The sequence below is a fragment of the Brienomyrus brachyistius genome, chromosome 2 (assembly GCF_023856365.1).
Source record: "Brienomyrus brachyistius isolate T26 chromosome 2, BBRACH_0.4, whole genome shotgun sequence".
Taxonomy (NCBI): domain Eukaryota; kingdom Metazoa; phylum Chordata; class Actinopteri; order Osteoglossiformes; family Mormyridae; genus Brienomyrus; species Brienomyrus brachyistius.
In genome coordinates, this window is record NC_064534.1 from 47,865,564 (window position 1) to 47,880,192 (window position 14,629).

The 14,629-nt window shown below is 43.1% G+C and overlaps 1 protein-coding gene and 1 long non-coding RNA gene across 2 annotated transcripts; both read left to right on the forward strand.

The window, feature by feature from the left end:
* Positions 1 to 313: 313 nt before the first annotated feature.
* vps33a (VPS33A core subunit of CORVET and HOPS complexes) lies at positions 314 to 9,761 on the forward strand. Its single transcript, XM_048978055.1, has 13 exons — positions 314 to 439; positions 1,104 to 1,169; positions 1,264 to 1,391; positions 1,995 to 2,181; positions 2,985 to 3,101; positions 3,464 to 3,638; positions 3,834 to 4,027; positions 5,687 to 5,813; positions 6,330 to 6,397; positions 6,497 to 6,634; positions 7,641 to 7,778; positions 7,973 to 8,141; positions 8,780 to 9,761. The coding sequence occupies exons 1-13, from the start codon at positions 338 to 340 to the stop codon at positions 8,968 to 8,970; spliced, it is 1,800 nt and encodes a 599-aa protein (XP_048834012.1). The 5' UTR covers positions 314 to 337; the 3' UTR covers positions 8,971 to 9,761.
* A 952-nt stretch (positions 9,762 to 10,713) lies between these two features.
* LOC125709566 (uncharacterized) lies at positions 10,714 to 12,405 on the forward strand. The gene is made up of 2 exons (XR_007382747.1): positions 10,714 to 11,123; positions 11,967 to 12,405. It is a non-coding gene; the product is annotated as an uncharacterized LOC125709566 (long non-coding RNA).
* The last annotated feature ends 2,224 nt before the right edge of the window (positions 12,406 to 14,629 follow it).

A 14,629-nucleotide genomic window follows, 5' to 3' on the forward strand; every position in this document is an offset into this window, starting at 1 on the left:
CATAAAACGTCCAAATGTGCTACTACGAGGCGAAATTCACGCAATGAAGAGTCTGAATGTATGAATGTTATGAATGTTAGCAGAACACATTAAATAAAAAATATGTACAAATGTAACGTGCATAACATTATTATTTTATGATTACACTCAAAGTAAAAAAATATATTTAATAAAAGAACTGTGGTAAATGTTAATCAAATAATATGGATATAGTGTGAACATTTATGAAAAGACCCTTGTGCAATATTGGATTGAAACCCATGACTTCGAAAAACGCGACCATAGGTCACATGATCCGCCCGTTTGTCACATGATTCTTGTTTCGGAAGGCAGGAAGATGGCGGCGCACCTGTCTTACGGACGAGTGAATCTTAATAGTTTGAGAGAGGCCGCACGGAAGGAGCTGCGAGAATTTTTGGACAAATGCGCTGGTAGCAAGGTATTGTTTGTGTAATTTGATCTGTAAAGGTTATTTACCACTCCGGTTGTAAATATTTATATGGAGTCTTGGTATATCGTTGCACACAAGTGGATCCGTTTTTCTACTGTCAACATTTAACGTTGTCCATCACATATTAAATACATTTGTCGATGGGGTGGTATCAGGTTATCACAACCTACTCTGCATTCCAAACAAATTTAATAAGTTATTATGTATATTTGCATCCCTTGTTATTCGCTGAGCTTGCCAAAGTCTGTTACGCATCCAGATATGGTAGCTGACAAATTGATACACGCCTATTTATTGAAGCTTATTCATATACAGTGATATCATTCTTCTGTATTGTCATACTACTCAGCGATATGAAACTGTATCAGAGGAAGTTTGACTGTAATCCCCCATCCGAATTTATCCGAGCCTGTTCTACCCCTCTTTTAACCCAGAATAATGTTTGGCAGAGAGAAAAAACAAAGAATACGCAATAATTACATGCAGTGCTTCAGTCTAGACTAAACTTGAACCAAGGAAAGCACAAAATATCTTGACCAAAGCCTTCAACTATTGTTACCATTACTTTATATTTATAAGTATAACTTAAGAGCATGTTTAAGTTGACAAATAAGTTTTTGGTACAGTGGTATTTCTTGTTTATTGTCCACAGGCAATTGTATGGGATGAGTATCTGACTGGCCCCTTTGGATTAATCGCACAGTATTCTCTACTGAAGGTATGGACTTCTAATCACGTTTTTTCAAATGCAAGTAAGTCTTATCTCTGCATGTAACATTGTGCACTTCTGATAATTAATCCCGCTGTCACAGGAACATGAGGTGGAGAAGATGTTCACTCTAAAGCCGGGACGTCTCCCGGCAGCCGATGTTAAGAACATCATCTTCTTTGTAAGGCCTAAGCTGGAGTTAATGGACATAATTGCAGAGAATGTCGCTAGGTCAGTCTCCCGAAAGCAGAAGCCAAACTGGCATCGGTCCGTGCCATGGAGTGTGTCAGCTGATGGTATTATTAGATTAAAGTATTTGTGCTATTCCCTCCCACACTGTACAGGAAGTCTGCGTGCTGAGCAGCTATGATGGGCCTGCTTGCGGCTGCTACTTTTTGTAGCTCAATGTTTCTTTGTTAGTTTTCTTTTCTGTTGTCAAGGTTAATCTCTAAAGAATGGTTACAAAATGGTTAAAAAAGATGGTGTTAGTATGATTTCCTTCCTTCATAGCCATGGCTTGGAGTCTGGCCCCACATCAGGTTGTGTGGAACTTGTATATTATTCCTGTGTTTCCACAGGGTTCCTCAGGATTCTCTGGTTTTCTCCCACATTCTAAAAATAAGTTGCTAAAATGTTGTGTGATTTGCTCTCAGTGCATGATTTTGAATGTGCCCTGTGCTTCAGCTTTACCATGTACCTGTACTTGATAATCAGTTGTGGAAAATGCTTGACTGTTCATTTGCCTTGTACGTTCTTCCATGCACAATGATTAAATGTGTGTGTGTGTGTGTGTGTGTGTGTGTGTGTGTGCGCACACGCTTGCTTCCCTGGCAGTGAGGACAAACTCCGCACGCCACGTGACTTCCACGTCCTGTTTGTGCCGCGCCGGAGTCTGCTGTGTGAGCAGCGGCTGAAGGAGAAGGGTGTGCTGGGCTCGCTGATCAATGTGGATGAGTACATCCTGGATCTCATCCCTTATGATGGGGACCTGCTGTCCATGGAGTCTGAGAGCGCATTTCGGGTTTGTTGGCCGTGCCACGTAGGCCCCGAACTGCACAAAGATGCATTTTCACAAAATGCAGACATGTTTCATCAACCTTCGGAAACAAACTGCACATTCAACATGCCTGACAACATGCACAGAAGTTGCACTGAAGGATTAACACTCTGATCTCTGGGCCTTAGGAAATAAAGCAAGAGTTGTAATTTACATTTAGGGTATGTTCACACTAGGCAGTAATGAAATGCCCAGTGTATTACACAGCGTTTTTTTTTTCACATCTGCTTTACTGTGTGTTCATCTTGCATTTGTCCATGTTCTTGTCCATCTCAATTTTTTTTTAATTTTGGGTTGTATTGGCCGTTTCTATGATTGTACATGATTATACCTAGTGTTTGCAGGGGTAAAAGAGGGAGTAAATACAAACACTTCAGAATACATTTGTATCCATTTTTCATTGTCATCAAGTGCTGCCCAGAGAATTGCGTGCAACGCACCAAACTAGTGAGAACATCATGCATTGCTTTCACACATAGTGGGAACAAACCCTTATTAATTTAGCTGATGCTTTTGTTCAAAGTGACATACAGTTGAGAAAATGGGGATGTGGGGCTCGGGGCCCCACAGTAAAATCACTCTGCTGACCATGGAATTTGAACCAACAACCTTTCAGTTACAAGAACCTAACTCTCTGAGCCACACCCCCACCTTTATCCACACGCTTGTTCTTGTACATCCACTAGACACTGATTTTAACTTGTCAGCTACTTATAAAGCACTGGGGGGCTGCATACTGATTGTGTCTTGCTGTAAATCCCACACAGGAATGCTACCTTGAGAATGACCAGACCAGCCTGTATCACACGGCCAAGGGACTGATGACCCTCCAGGCGCTGTATGGCACCATCCCACAGATTTTCGGGAAGGGGGAGTGTGCACGGGTGCGTGGGAGAGATGGATAAGCAGACCTCCCCCTTCAGGTTTTAGCACAGTGGCTTTGGCTTCTTAATTAATCAAGTGTTTGCTTATTTGTTTACAACATTAAAATATTTACAGGTAAGTAGAAATGGCCACTTTGCCATGTTTTATGTTCTGCTGGTCACCTCAGGAGCCTTTAACTTCCCCCAGATTCTATGTTGTATTTTGATCCAGCTCTACGTTGAAGAAATGATCTCTGGTTAGTTTGAAAAGTATTGGGGCAGATTTTGCTTTCAGAAGTGGTATATGCAGCAGTGCTCAGTGTTAGGAGTACATTTATGAGTGCTAGATGTGGAGGATGATGACCAGGGATGATGTCCTGCAGCATGTGGCCAACATGATGCTTAGGATGAAGAGGGAGTTTGCAGGCTGCCAGACACAGATCCTGCCAGTGTTTGACACGCTGCTGCTGTTGGACCGAAATGTGGACCTGCTCACGCCACTGGCGACGCAGCTCACCTACGAGGGGCTGATTGACGAGATCTACAGCATCAACAACAGTGAGCTCCTGGCTGCATCAGAGCTGCTTCTCCCTTCTGGTTGAGGTTTTTCTCAGAATCCCTCTTTTATGGTGACGTCCCAATTAATGGCGAGCAAGTGGGAATTTTTAGCTGGCCGGGCAGCATCTTGGAATCTGCTGTTAAGGGAAGTGAGCCTGAATGATCCTCCTTCCACCCATGTGATCCCCATCACAGGCTACGTTAAGCTGCCGCCAGAGAAGTTTGCCCAGAAGAAGCAAGGTGAAGGAGAAAAGGACCTTCCCACGGAACCTAAGAAGCTGCAGCTCAACTCTGCTGAGGAGCTCTATGCTGAGATCCGTGACAAGAACTTCAACGCTGTGGGGGCAGCTCTCAGCAAGAAGGCCAAGATCATCTCAGCTGCCTTTGAGGTTGGTCCATGTTCTCCTGCCTGCCCATGGCTCAGGAGTAACTGCAGTCTAACTTGACCAGATGTCCCACCACATGGTTGGATTGTTAGGAAATCTGTCACTATTTATATTTGCCTCACTTAAGATTTGACCTTTAATCTCGATCGACACCATTGTTTCGTAATACTGAAGCCAAATGTGGAAACCATTATTTAGAGCAGGGGTGGCCAATCTTATCAATAGAGGGCCAGTGTGCATGCAGGCTTCTTGGGATAATCTTTAGGTCAGCTGTTCATTCCCAGGGGTGAGGACTCTTCAGCCAATCGGTCCTCTAATTAGTAATCTAATTAGGAAGTTACAGCAGAAATCCGCATATACACCAGCCCCTTGTGGATAAGACTGCCCACCCTAAATTAGACCATTCTCTTGGCCTCGCATCTAATGAACAGATTGTTAACAGATTGTTGTATAAGTATATACCTGCCTGAGAGTTAAACCTGTAGCCGCATACAGTAACCATGTGGAATTAGTCTCTATCCAATATGTTCATCAACAAACTCACACATGGTGCATGAAGTAAAGCTTAAGGAACACTGGCAGAATGGTATGCCATCTCACCAGGCACTTGAGAATGTTCTGGAACATCCGTAGGGGACAGAAAGGGCTGATTGTGTGTGCAGGTGATCAGAGAGTGTTAATGAAAAAGGAAATTGGTTTCTTCTAGGTCCTCTTTTGCATGTTAGCCTTTGTTAGTTGCATCATGTCTAGACTCGTCCAGAATGTTTGTTGGTCCTTTGCTGTTAAACAAAACCCCTTCTGACAAATTGACAGCTTAATTTCAGTGGGTGCTCCAGGGTGCGACTGAGTTCATTAGATTATTTGAGTTGGTCTGGCTTGATTTTTAGGGGAGGGGGTTTATTCAAGCTTGATGTTGCGTTTTAATCATTACTCAGTCCTTCATGTTAATTTTGCAGGGTAATATAATCGACACAATGATGCGGTACAGATGCCTCTTAAGAGTAGCTGAGTAGTGCAGAACGGTCTCCATGGTTCCACTGATCGTTTCCCAAGGTCAACGTCCTTGGCTAGCTAGCAGGCTAAGTGCCCCCCCCCCCCCCCCCCCCCCCCCATGCGCTGAGTGGGCAGGTGCTTCTGGGAATTCTCAGGCAAAGAATGGACGGTCAGCTTCCACCTTGAACTTGGGACTTTAATTTTAGCTAAGCATTTTCCCACCTAAGAAATGATCCTTCACCCCAAAATGAAAATGAGAACAAATAAAGGAATTATGCTTCAGGGAGGGGGTGAGAATCACAGTGTTAACAGAAATCTGTGTGTGTATATATATATGTATATGAGTATATATACACACGTGTGTGTGTATATTTTCTTTGGTTGCTCATTTTGCGCTGCCTTTCCTCTTATTTTTTTCTCGCTCTCTCTCTCTCTTGCACTTTCTCACTAACTCACTCCCTGTTTAGCATTTGTGGTTCCTTCCCCAGATCCATATCTGGTACTGAGGAAAAGCCAGAGAAGTCTTTGTAATCCACAAAAACAGCGGCAGGGGGTCATTCTTACCCCAGCATCCTCCCCAGTGTCCTGCTGGAGCCTGTGGCCGTGGCTGCAGCCCGCAGCCCTGCCCAGGTGGACGTGTCTCCATGGCAGCACGCTTTGTCTTAACAGGAGCGCCACAATGCCAAGACGGTGGGAGAAATCAAGCAGTTTGTGTCGCAGCTGCCCCACATGCAGGCGGCCCGCACCTCCCTGGCCAACCACACATCCATCGCAGAGCTCATCAAGGACATCACCAGTGAGAGAGACTCCGCCTCTGTTTGCGTTTTCCTCGAAAATGTCCCGGCTGACTTACCACTCCTACCTGAAATGTATCATGTGATCGGTTTAGGTTCAGTCCCCTCCTCAAGGGCAGAGCCTTCAGGATTCTGCCTCACACATGGTTCCTTCTGTGTCTCCACTGATGCGGATGTTGCGTGCCCCTCCCTTGCCTACACCACCCCACTATGTGTGCCCAGTTGAGGCAGTAGCTATAACTTTATGCTGAGGTCACTTATGATAAGTACTAGACTTATGTCAGAAAGGGACTGTTTGTTTAAAAACAAGAAGATTGCAGGCTGTTACACCCTAAAGTGATGTACTTGTTTTAGTAAATAAGTATGGAACCATGCAAATTATTTAAATGTAGAATCATAATTTCTACAAGTCACATTGTGTAAAAGAATTTGGTAAGTAGCTGAAATGTACATTTATAGGACAAACCCCTCAGTGTAAATTTTGCACTGGTTTATTTTATTTTCATTCTCTGTTACAGCTTCCGAAGCCTTTTTCGATAACTTGACAGTGGAGCAGGAGTTTATGACTGGAGTGGACACTGACAAGGTATGGCAACCCCCCCCCCGACTTCAGCACCACCTTAATGAAAGGTGGCTGTGTGCTGTCTGTGAGAAATAAAGGATGCCCCCCCCCCTGCCCCCGCAGGCCAACACCTACATAGAGGACTGCATCGCTCGCAAGGACCCCTTGATCAAAATCCTGCGTCTAGTCTGCATGCAGTCCGTGTGCAACAATGGCCTCAAGCAGAAAGTTCTGGATTTTTACAAGAGGGAGATCCTGCAGGTAGAGCTTAACTGATCTATGTACCCAAGTCTTCACATCTCTCTCATACATCTGTACGATGCCACATGCATTCAAAAGCACATGTATATTCCTGCCAGCCCATTCAGTCTATGTTTAGGGGTATTTATGGTGATTCTCTCGACGTCAATCTCGAAATGCCTATGACCTGCTCATTCGCCGCTCTTCTCTCCCATTAGCCTTCAAACATTATAAATGCATAATGATCTTACAGTTTTATTTTAGTTTTTGAACATTTTTCAGTCATTAAAATCGCTTTGGGCTTTTAAGATTAATAACAGTAAAACGAGGTACTCAACAATGCCAGAGTGTCGGCTTTTGGCTTAATCCCCATCTGCCTCTAATCTCTTCATCTTTATATTGCTCTCAGTCAGTAAAACCTATTTATAAAGCGCCTTTCACAGACAAGAGGTCACAGAGTGCTGTACAGCACTAAAACACCCAGAAGTACTATTACTATCAAGATGAAACAAAACAAGGGAAGGTAAATTACAAACACTAGTAGTAGTGGTAATGATAAAAACGGAGTACTAGCCAAAGACTACTCAACTCTGTGTCCTTGTATTCAGTGTATTTCTGGTTTCCAAAAATCCATATGCGTATCTGAACTTGTGCTATGCTGAACTATTTATCCTGACTGATTAGCATTTATACTGCAGTATTTTATATTTTATACAGATACATGTAATAATAAGCTAATGTGTTGTGGTTTAACTGGTAACTAGTAACTGACAGGGAGTGGCACAGTGGCCCAGTAGATAGCACTGTTGCCTTATACCTCCAAGCTTGCAGGCCTCCCTGTTCCTCTGCCTGGGATGGGCAGAACTGCATACGTTTTAGTAGACAGATGGGCATCGGCTGCAGTGTTGTGACCAGGAGAGCCACCGCTGCTTCTGGATGTGAGGATGAGGAGAGGTTTGAGTCTCTGTGGCTGTGCTAAGATTCAGAGGACATTTGGAGCTCATCTCTCCCCCCCCAACCTCCACAGACATATGGCTTCCAGCACATTTTAACACTGAATAACCTGGAGAAAGCTGGCCTCCTGAAACTGCAGACAGCAACAAGGAACAACTACCCCACCATCAGGAAGACCCTCAAGCTGTGGATGGAGGACGCCAACGAGCAGGTGGGCTTCCCATCAAAGCAGGCTGTCACCTCCTAGTTTAAACGCCACATATTCCTTTGTCCTTAAGTTCAATATTATGTTTTGGCTTGAGTCTTATTTATAAATGTGGTTTTAGTTAAATAACTAAATAAGCATTCTCTTTTTAAAAGTGTCCTTGACTCTCTGGCCCCTTCTGGCTGCGCATCTCCCTGCAGAACCCCAACGACATCTCCTACGTGTACAGCGGCTACGCGCCCCTCAGCGTGCGGCTCACCCAGCTGCTGGCCCGGCCCGGCTGGCGCAGCATCGAGGAGGTGCTGAAGATGCTGCCGGGGCCGCACTTCGAAGAGCGCCAACAGCTCCCCTCGGGGCTGCACAAGAAACGTGTGTATGGGCGCGGGGGGGGGCGCAGGGTGGCTGGAGGCCCTCAGCAAGCTGTTCCCCATGTGCCAGACACAGATAAGGCGTGGGCCTGATTTATGGGAGAGCTGGAACAAACAGTGAGAGCAAAGGATGGTGTCTGTCCGTCCGTCTGTACGGGAGGGGGGCGGACAGGTCGCTGTTGGTGGTGTGCTTGGGAAACGGTTTAGATACATTGGCAGTAATGATCCATACAAGATCATCAGCTGTTGTGACTGTCTGCTTGCTCTGCATTTAGCGCATGTTACCTGATGAGTTGTGGGGGGGCTGTTACTAAGATCAGTAGTACTGTCCTGCTGTCTCCCTGCGTTCTTGCTGCAGCAGTCCTGGGCGTGGTGGGTTAGATATGATGCATGCTAATTAGCACTATGTATCTGAGATGCCATGTTTTGTCAGACGTGCCTCTGCTTGTCGGGACTGTATGGGTACTGGGAAAGTGATAATTAAATTGGTGTGGGGGGTTACAAGATAATCCAGCAATTACGGATGACACCGTGGGAGGGCTGTGTTGGGAGGGGCCAGCTGGAGGTATGGAGGAGTCCATTTTGATGATGATAAGCAGAAAGCGGAATATGTGCCTCTTTGTTTCCCCACTTCCACAGGCCAGCAGGGGGAGAACAGGATCACGCTGGTGTTCTTTCTGGGAGGCGTGACGTACGCTGAGATTGCCGCCCTGCGCTTCCTGTCCCAGATGGAGGACGGGGGAACAGAGTACGTGATCGCCACCACCAAGCTCATCAATGGCACCAGCTTCATCAAGTCCCTGATGGAGCGGCTGGAGGTGCCGTGCTAATGTGCACCCCCCCCCCCCCCCCCCCCCCACCGGGCTTGCCCATGAGAGGCGGCTTTGTGCTCTGCGTATCTGGACTCCTCAACCTCCTTTTTTCCAAGATCACCTGCTCCCTTCTCAAAGGATGATCCTTCCCCAGCTCCAAACAGTCATCTTACCTGCAGCAATCGAAACATTGCTGAGATTCTGTAGAGTTTGTGGCTTCATGACCCTATTCAGTGTTACCAAAGCCCAGCCCTCCTACGCACACTGGAGCTGAGTATGCCCATCACACGTGTCCCTGTTAGCAGGTTTCCAGCCGTACCTGTCCCTCTCCATCTGCTTTCCTGCAGCACTGCCCTTCTCCTTCTCAAAGGCACTAACAGTGTCTTTTACTTAAGACAGCTCCGGATGATAATTCCTTACTGGGACAGTGACATGTGGCAGTAATGGCCTCCCATCCTGTTTCTGCTGGCCAGGTGTGCATGCCGGTTTAAGGTCAGAGCTTGAACATCTGATTCTATTGATTATCTGCCAAAATGAACTAATGAAGTTTTCATGCACAATTCAAAAACCTGTTGTGTGCAGAAAGGATAAACTGGGATTATTTGACACCAGGACTGGAGGCCACTGCTCCAGATGGAAAGTGATTGAGGAGCATGTGGAGACCATTGGGGTCTCCTGGGCCGTTCCCAGTGCCACCTGTGTCCCAGAGCCCCGTCCATTATATGTTGTGTTGGGCTTTCACCCTTTCTGTGTTTTGTGACACCTGTGCTGTGCTCAATGTTTTTTATGTAAATAAACTATCAAAGGGACAGCAGTGGTTTGTGTGTAATGATAGATAAAGGGTCAAATGGTTCGGTTTTGTTTACTTAACTGGTATTGTTCTGCAGATACAAACCACCTACCCAGTTGCTGCTAATCTCACCCACGGAGATTTTTTGCACATTGGTACCATTGTTCCTTATCTGCACAGTATGCTAACCCTCCTCTCTCGCAATAAATCAAATTCAATTAATTCATTTTTGAACAAAAGCCTCTGCTAAATAAATGTAAATGTGATTTAAATCATGGCCATTTATTGGTTTGAAAGACACCTCGCCTAAAGTGTACGGATTAGTATTTGATGCTGAAGCAGTCTGTGACGCCAATAAAAATTAGCGCAAAAAGGGGTTTTTCTTCCTTTCAGCAGTTAAAGATGGACCTAAAAAGACTGGAAGCCCGGTGTGCCGGTAGCAGCCAGGCTCTCTGGAGGAGCAATTACCGCTAACAAGCCACTCATCAGTCAGATAATAGGCCGGTTATTCCTGGATCTTATGGTCTGGATCAGGCAATGATTTGATAGCATGGGGGCTGATTGAATTAAGGGGCCATTTGCTCCCTGTTTCGGGGGAAGATAACTCGGTTGACGCTTGAGTTTGATCTTTCTCCGATCGATAGCAGGTCCGTGTCCTGCGCCAGGAACCTTTTGTCCGGAAAATAGTACGAAGTAGTGACATGAAGCCGATCACTCATCCGGACAGAAGCGGCACGGAGTATAGATCGTCAGGCCTTAAATGTCGTTTCAAATGTATGCTTTGCGTACATTAGCGTATCTGCTCGTCCTACTGTGCTTTAAGTAAAATTTATACTTTTCTCTATGTGTCCCCACTACACACTGAAATTATTTGAAAATGACAGTTTCAAATACTTGAAAGGTATACTTTACAAAAAAATAAGTTTGCGCACATCAAAAAAAAAAAACATCAGCATGAAAGTGCTGGTGAAAACCTTGCGATCTAAGACTTCGATCCTTCAACTCCATTTTACTGATTATATTTGCGCGAAATATTAATAAATACTAGAAAAGTTAGGGAAATCGAATGGGAAATGTTTTTTTGTGAGAGGAGTAAAGACACGGCTTTATGAAACACGTGATGAGAATGAGCCTGAGAAAGTCTGTCTCGGACTCACCCAGGAGATGCACGTGAGCCTGTGACTGTGCTTTGCTCTCCATTAGGAAACCCAAGGGTTTTGACTCCTGCAATCAATTTAATTGCCCTTGGCCGCTCCTATGCCATTACGACTTGTGGCTACCAACATCACCTTGTTCTCCCATCATAACGCGAAGGGAACCGTTGTGGTGCGTCAAGGGCTTCAACTTCGTTTAATTTCAAGAAGTAAAATCCCGTGAACGAGTGAGTATTGCTTATAAGATCTATTTTGCAGATTATTTTAGTTATTGTTTTATTTCCCTTAGATTATTTTTTCTTGAATCCTTTCGTTGTAATTAATTAGCAGTTTCATTAATCTGCAATAGGCTAAATATAACGATACACCATAAACGTATACGACAAGTAATGCGAAAATGTCGTCCCCTGTCCCAATAAAAATATTGTCTGTGTATTTAAGAATTGCCATTAGTGCTTTGAACATAGTGTAAAATCTTTTTAATCGACATTTATGGAAGTGCTATGTAGATTTAAAAATGCACTTTGCATTGTGTTGAATAGAATGTATAGATGTTTTCAAGTCACATGCATAACATTTAGTTTTATCTCACTTGAGCTAACGAACATTATATGCGATACTTGTACAAAACGCGCATGGGTTTTTAAATCTGTTTCAGTACCAAGGATAGATAATTCTATTTCCATTATAATGAGAATGCCGTATATGTTGAAATTCTTTGTATATAAAATCTAACTCATTAATACAGTACTGATTTTGAACAGTGTTTAAAACTTAAGGTACTAGGCTACTTTTTAAAAAATGTATTTGTGTCTACCATACTGAAGAGTCTGGGGCTACCGAGGTTTAATGGAATCCATGCAGAACATTAGGAGCAATTAAAGTATTAAAAATGTATGAAGTACATTACTGCTCTTTGTCAAATAATTTACGTAGGCTGACAGTTCCTGATCTTGGGTCTAATATATGTATACTAGATTGAAGAAAGTACGCGGAATAACTGAAAAAACTGAAAAAGGATATATGTCACAAACGACGGGTGTATACTGTTGTTAACACTGTGTTGGCAGGCCAAGTCTGGCGACGAAGACATGGCGAGATCACGGTTGGAATTGGACGCCTGTCGCTTTGATGTGGAGCCGCTGACCATCCGCTTCCTGCGGACTCTCAAGGAGCTGCTGAAGTTTGTGCTCTTCAGCTATACAGTGCTTTTGGGAGCACTTCTGCTAGCAGGATGGACAACATATTTCATGGTTGCAAAGTAAAGTACACAAACGACACCAGGCTATTGTGTGAAAACGGTACTCTTACGAAAGTATATTTCTGTAAGGTGGAAATTGTCGAATGCTCCACAGTTGTTCTTTGCTGAATGCATAACGCATCAATGAATCATGTCTGTCAATATAAATATTTTAATCGTTGAAAAGTTACATGTGTGGAACGAAGTGGAAATTCATTCTGGTCATTACAAGTAGGCTTGCTTGAATATTAATAAAATGCACGAAAAATTACATGCATTGGTAATCACATTAATAAGGGCCGACTGGCTCGTATCCTGTACGCCTTACTTAATGTAAATATAATTTTCTCACATTTATTGCCTTAACTTTATCTACCTTAAAGTTAAAAAATATTTTTGTAACTGCTTCACACGGTACACAGACAAATTTTCAGTCACCAAATGTTCAATTTAATTGTGTTACATGTCTTCCTTTACTTAGCCTATTTAAATTATGGTTACCGTCAAAATAAAACGTTAATGGATTCATTTTAAATCGGTTTTCAGTTTCTTTTGTAAACCTTTTTTTAACTTTAATGTTTATAATTTGTCCTTACTAATTTTCAGTTTCTTAGTCTTTGAAACAACGTGCTTAAGAAAAGTTAAAATACCTGCCGCTTGTGAGGATTTATTCGTTTGTCCTATGTTACATGGTCACGATGCTTACAATCTGAATATTCCATATATTATTTGAATGCCACTGGATAAATAGCCGAATTTTAAGTATACAGTGCATTTATTTTTAATTATGATCACACAGCTCAAAGGGAAGGGGACAAACAGCAATGAATTAAACTCCGAGATTCGTATGAAAGGCAACATTTGAATGTTTAAGAAATAGAAGAACTCTTGTTGTCACAGTCCCCTTTTATGTTAAAAGTTTAAATATATATTTAGCTGTTATTTGCAAAGGATCGCACGTTCGTATAGAGAACTAAAAAGCATCCAGTCTGGTAAATGCAGAGTTACAATTTCATCTGAAAATTGTTTAGTAAAGCTGACCAGTAACCAACCGTAAGCCTACGCTGGTTTAAGTAACGTCGTCAGGGGAATTTATCATGTCATGTAGCCTACATGTACAAGCACATGTGGAGTTTTCCAACATGCGATAAAATTGAATACAGCCATTGTCGCTACTAACGATGAATGTAGAACTTATTTTAATTTAACATTAAACAGCATTTTGAATCAGGAACGTCACCAAAGATTTCCGAAAAGGGAGCTAAGGTTTTACATGAATGCCAACACACACTAAAGTGATTGGAGTGGGTTTATTTACGTGGTAGAACTTGTTTTTTTTTTTTTTTTTTGGGGGGGGGGGGGGCTGAAATAGCCTTAGTAACGTCCCTATTTTGAATATTGCATAGGCCTACATTACCACACAGATATGTGGCCGTAAGCTTGAAATTTCACGGGGTGTCCGCTAGCCCTACAGAAAAGAACCCATCGGGGCTTGTACCCGTAATTTCATTACCTGTCCATGGGCCTGGGGGGAATTCCATGAAAGTAGCTAAAGAAAGCCAGACTTTCCCGAAAAAGTCAGACTCAAACTAACGCCATCTCTAAATTAAGTCTCATGTCGTTCAATTAACCCGGTTCCACTTTAATTAATCAAGGCTCATACAAGACAGACTTGCATAGTCTCACTTAGTGCGCACACCTGAGATATTTAAGAAACCCACATGAATAGATGAACAATAGATCGATCAAATGAATCATAAAACGTGTAAAACGAGAGCGGCGTTTTTTTTCCCGCCCCAGAACAAACGCTGCTGATTGAGCTGTATGAAAAATACAAAGACGTAATCGCTAAAAAGGCAATACTGTGGCCATTAATAAAGCCAATGAGATGGCTTGGCAATGAATTGCAGACAAACTAAATGCGTAAGTTATGTAAATGTTACAAATGCCTAATACAGTGACATGGTGGTACAGTGGTTCGTGCTGTCGCCTTATACCGCGAAAGTTCCTGGCTCGATCCTCAGGGTCAACAGGGAACCTTCTGGGTTGAGTTCGCGTGTCATTCTTACTGTATAATGTTATTCTGTATTATCTGATTTCCGTAAAATACTTTCAATCGCATCCGTGTGATATGTTCTGCACAAATAACCGTATCTTGTCTTTGTAGCCTATTAGTAAAATACTAATTAACTTTCGGTAGACAGTGACTAAATAAAATATAAATACATGCTTTCAATTTCAGTTATTGCATGTCATGTTTGTCCTTTGTAGCACGGGTACGCTTTTGTTTTAATTATTTTGGTATTAATTAGAATGCGGAGACGTGATTTTTTTATAGGCCTTAATATATTTATTACATGACATGATTAGTGAGAGCGCGGAATTTCGTCCGATGGAACGATCTTTTGGGAATCTGTTTCCACACGTCGGACGTTCTTTGAGACACCGCTTAACTAAGTGAGACCAGTAACCAGTGGTTTGCATTACGAAGCG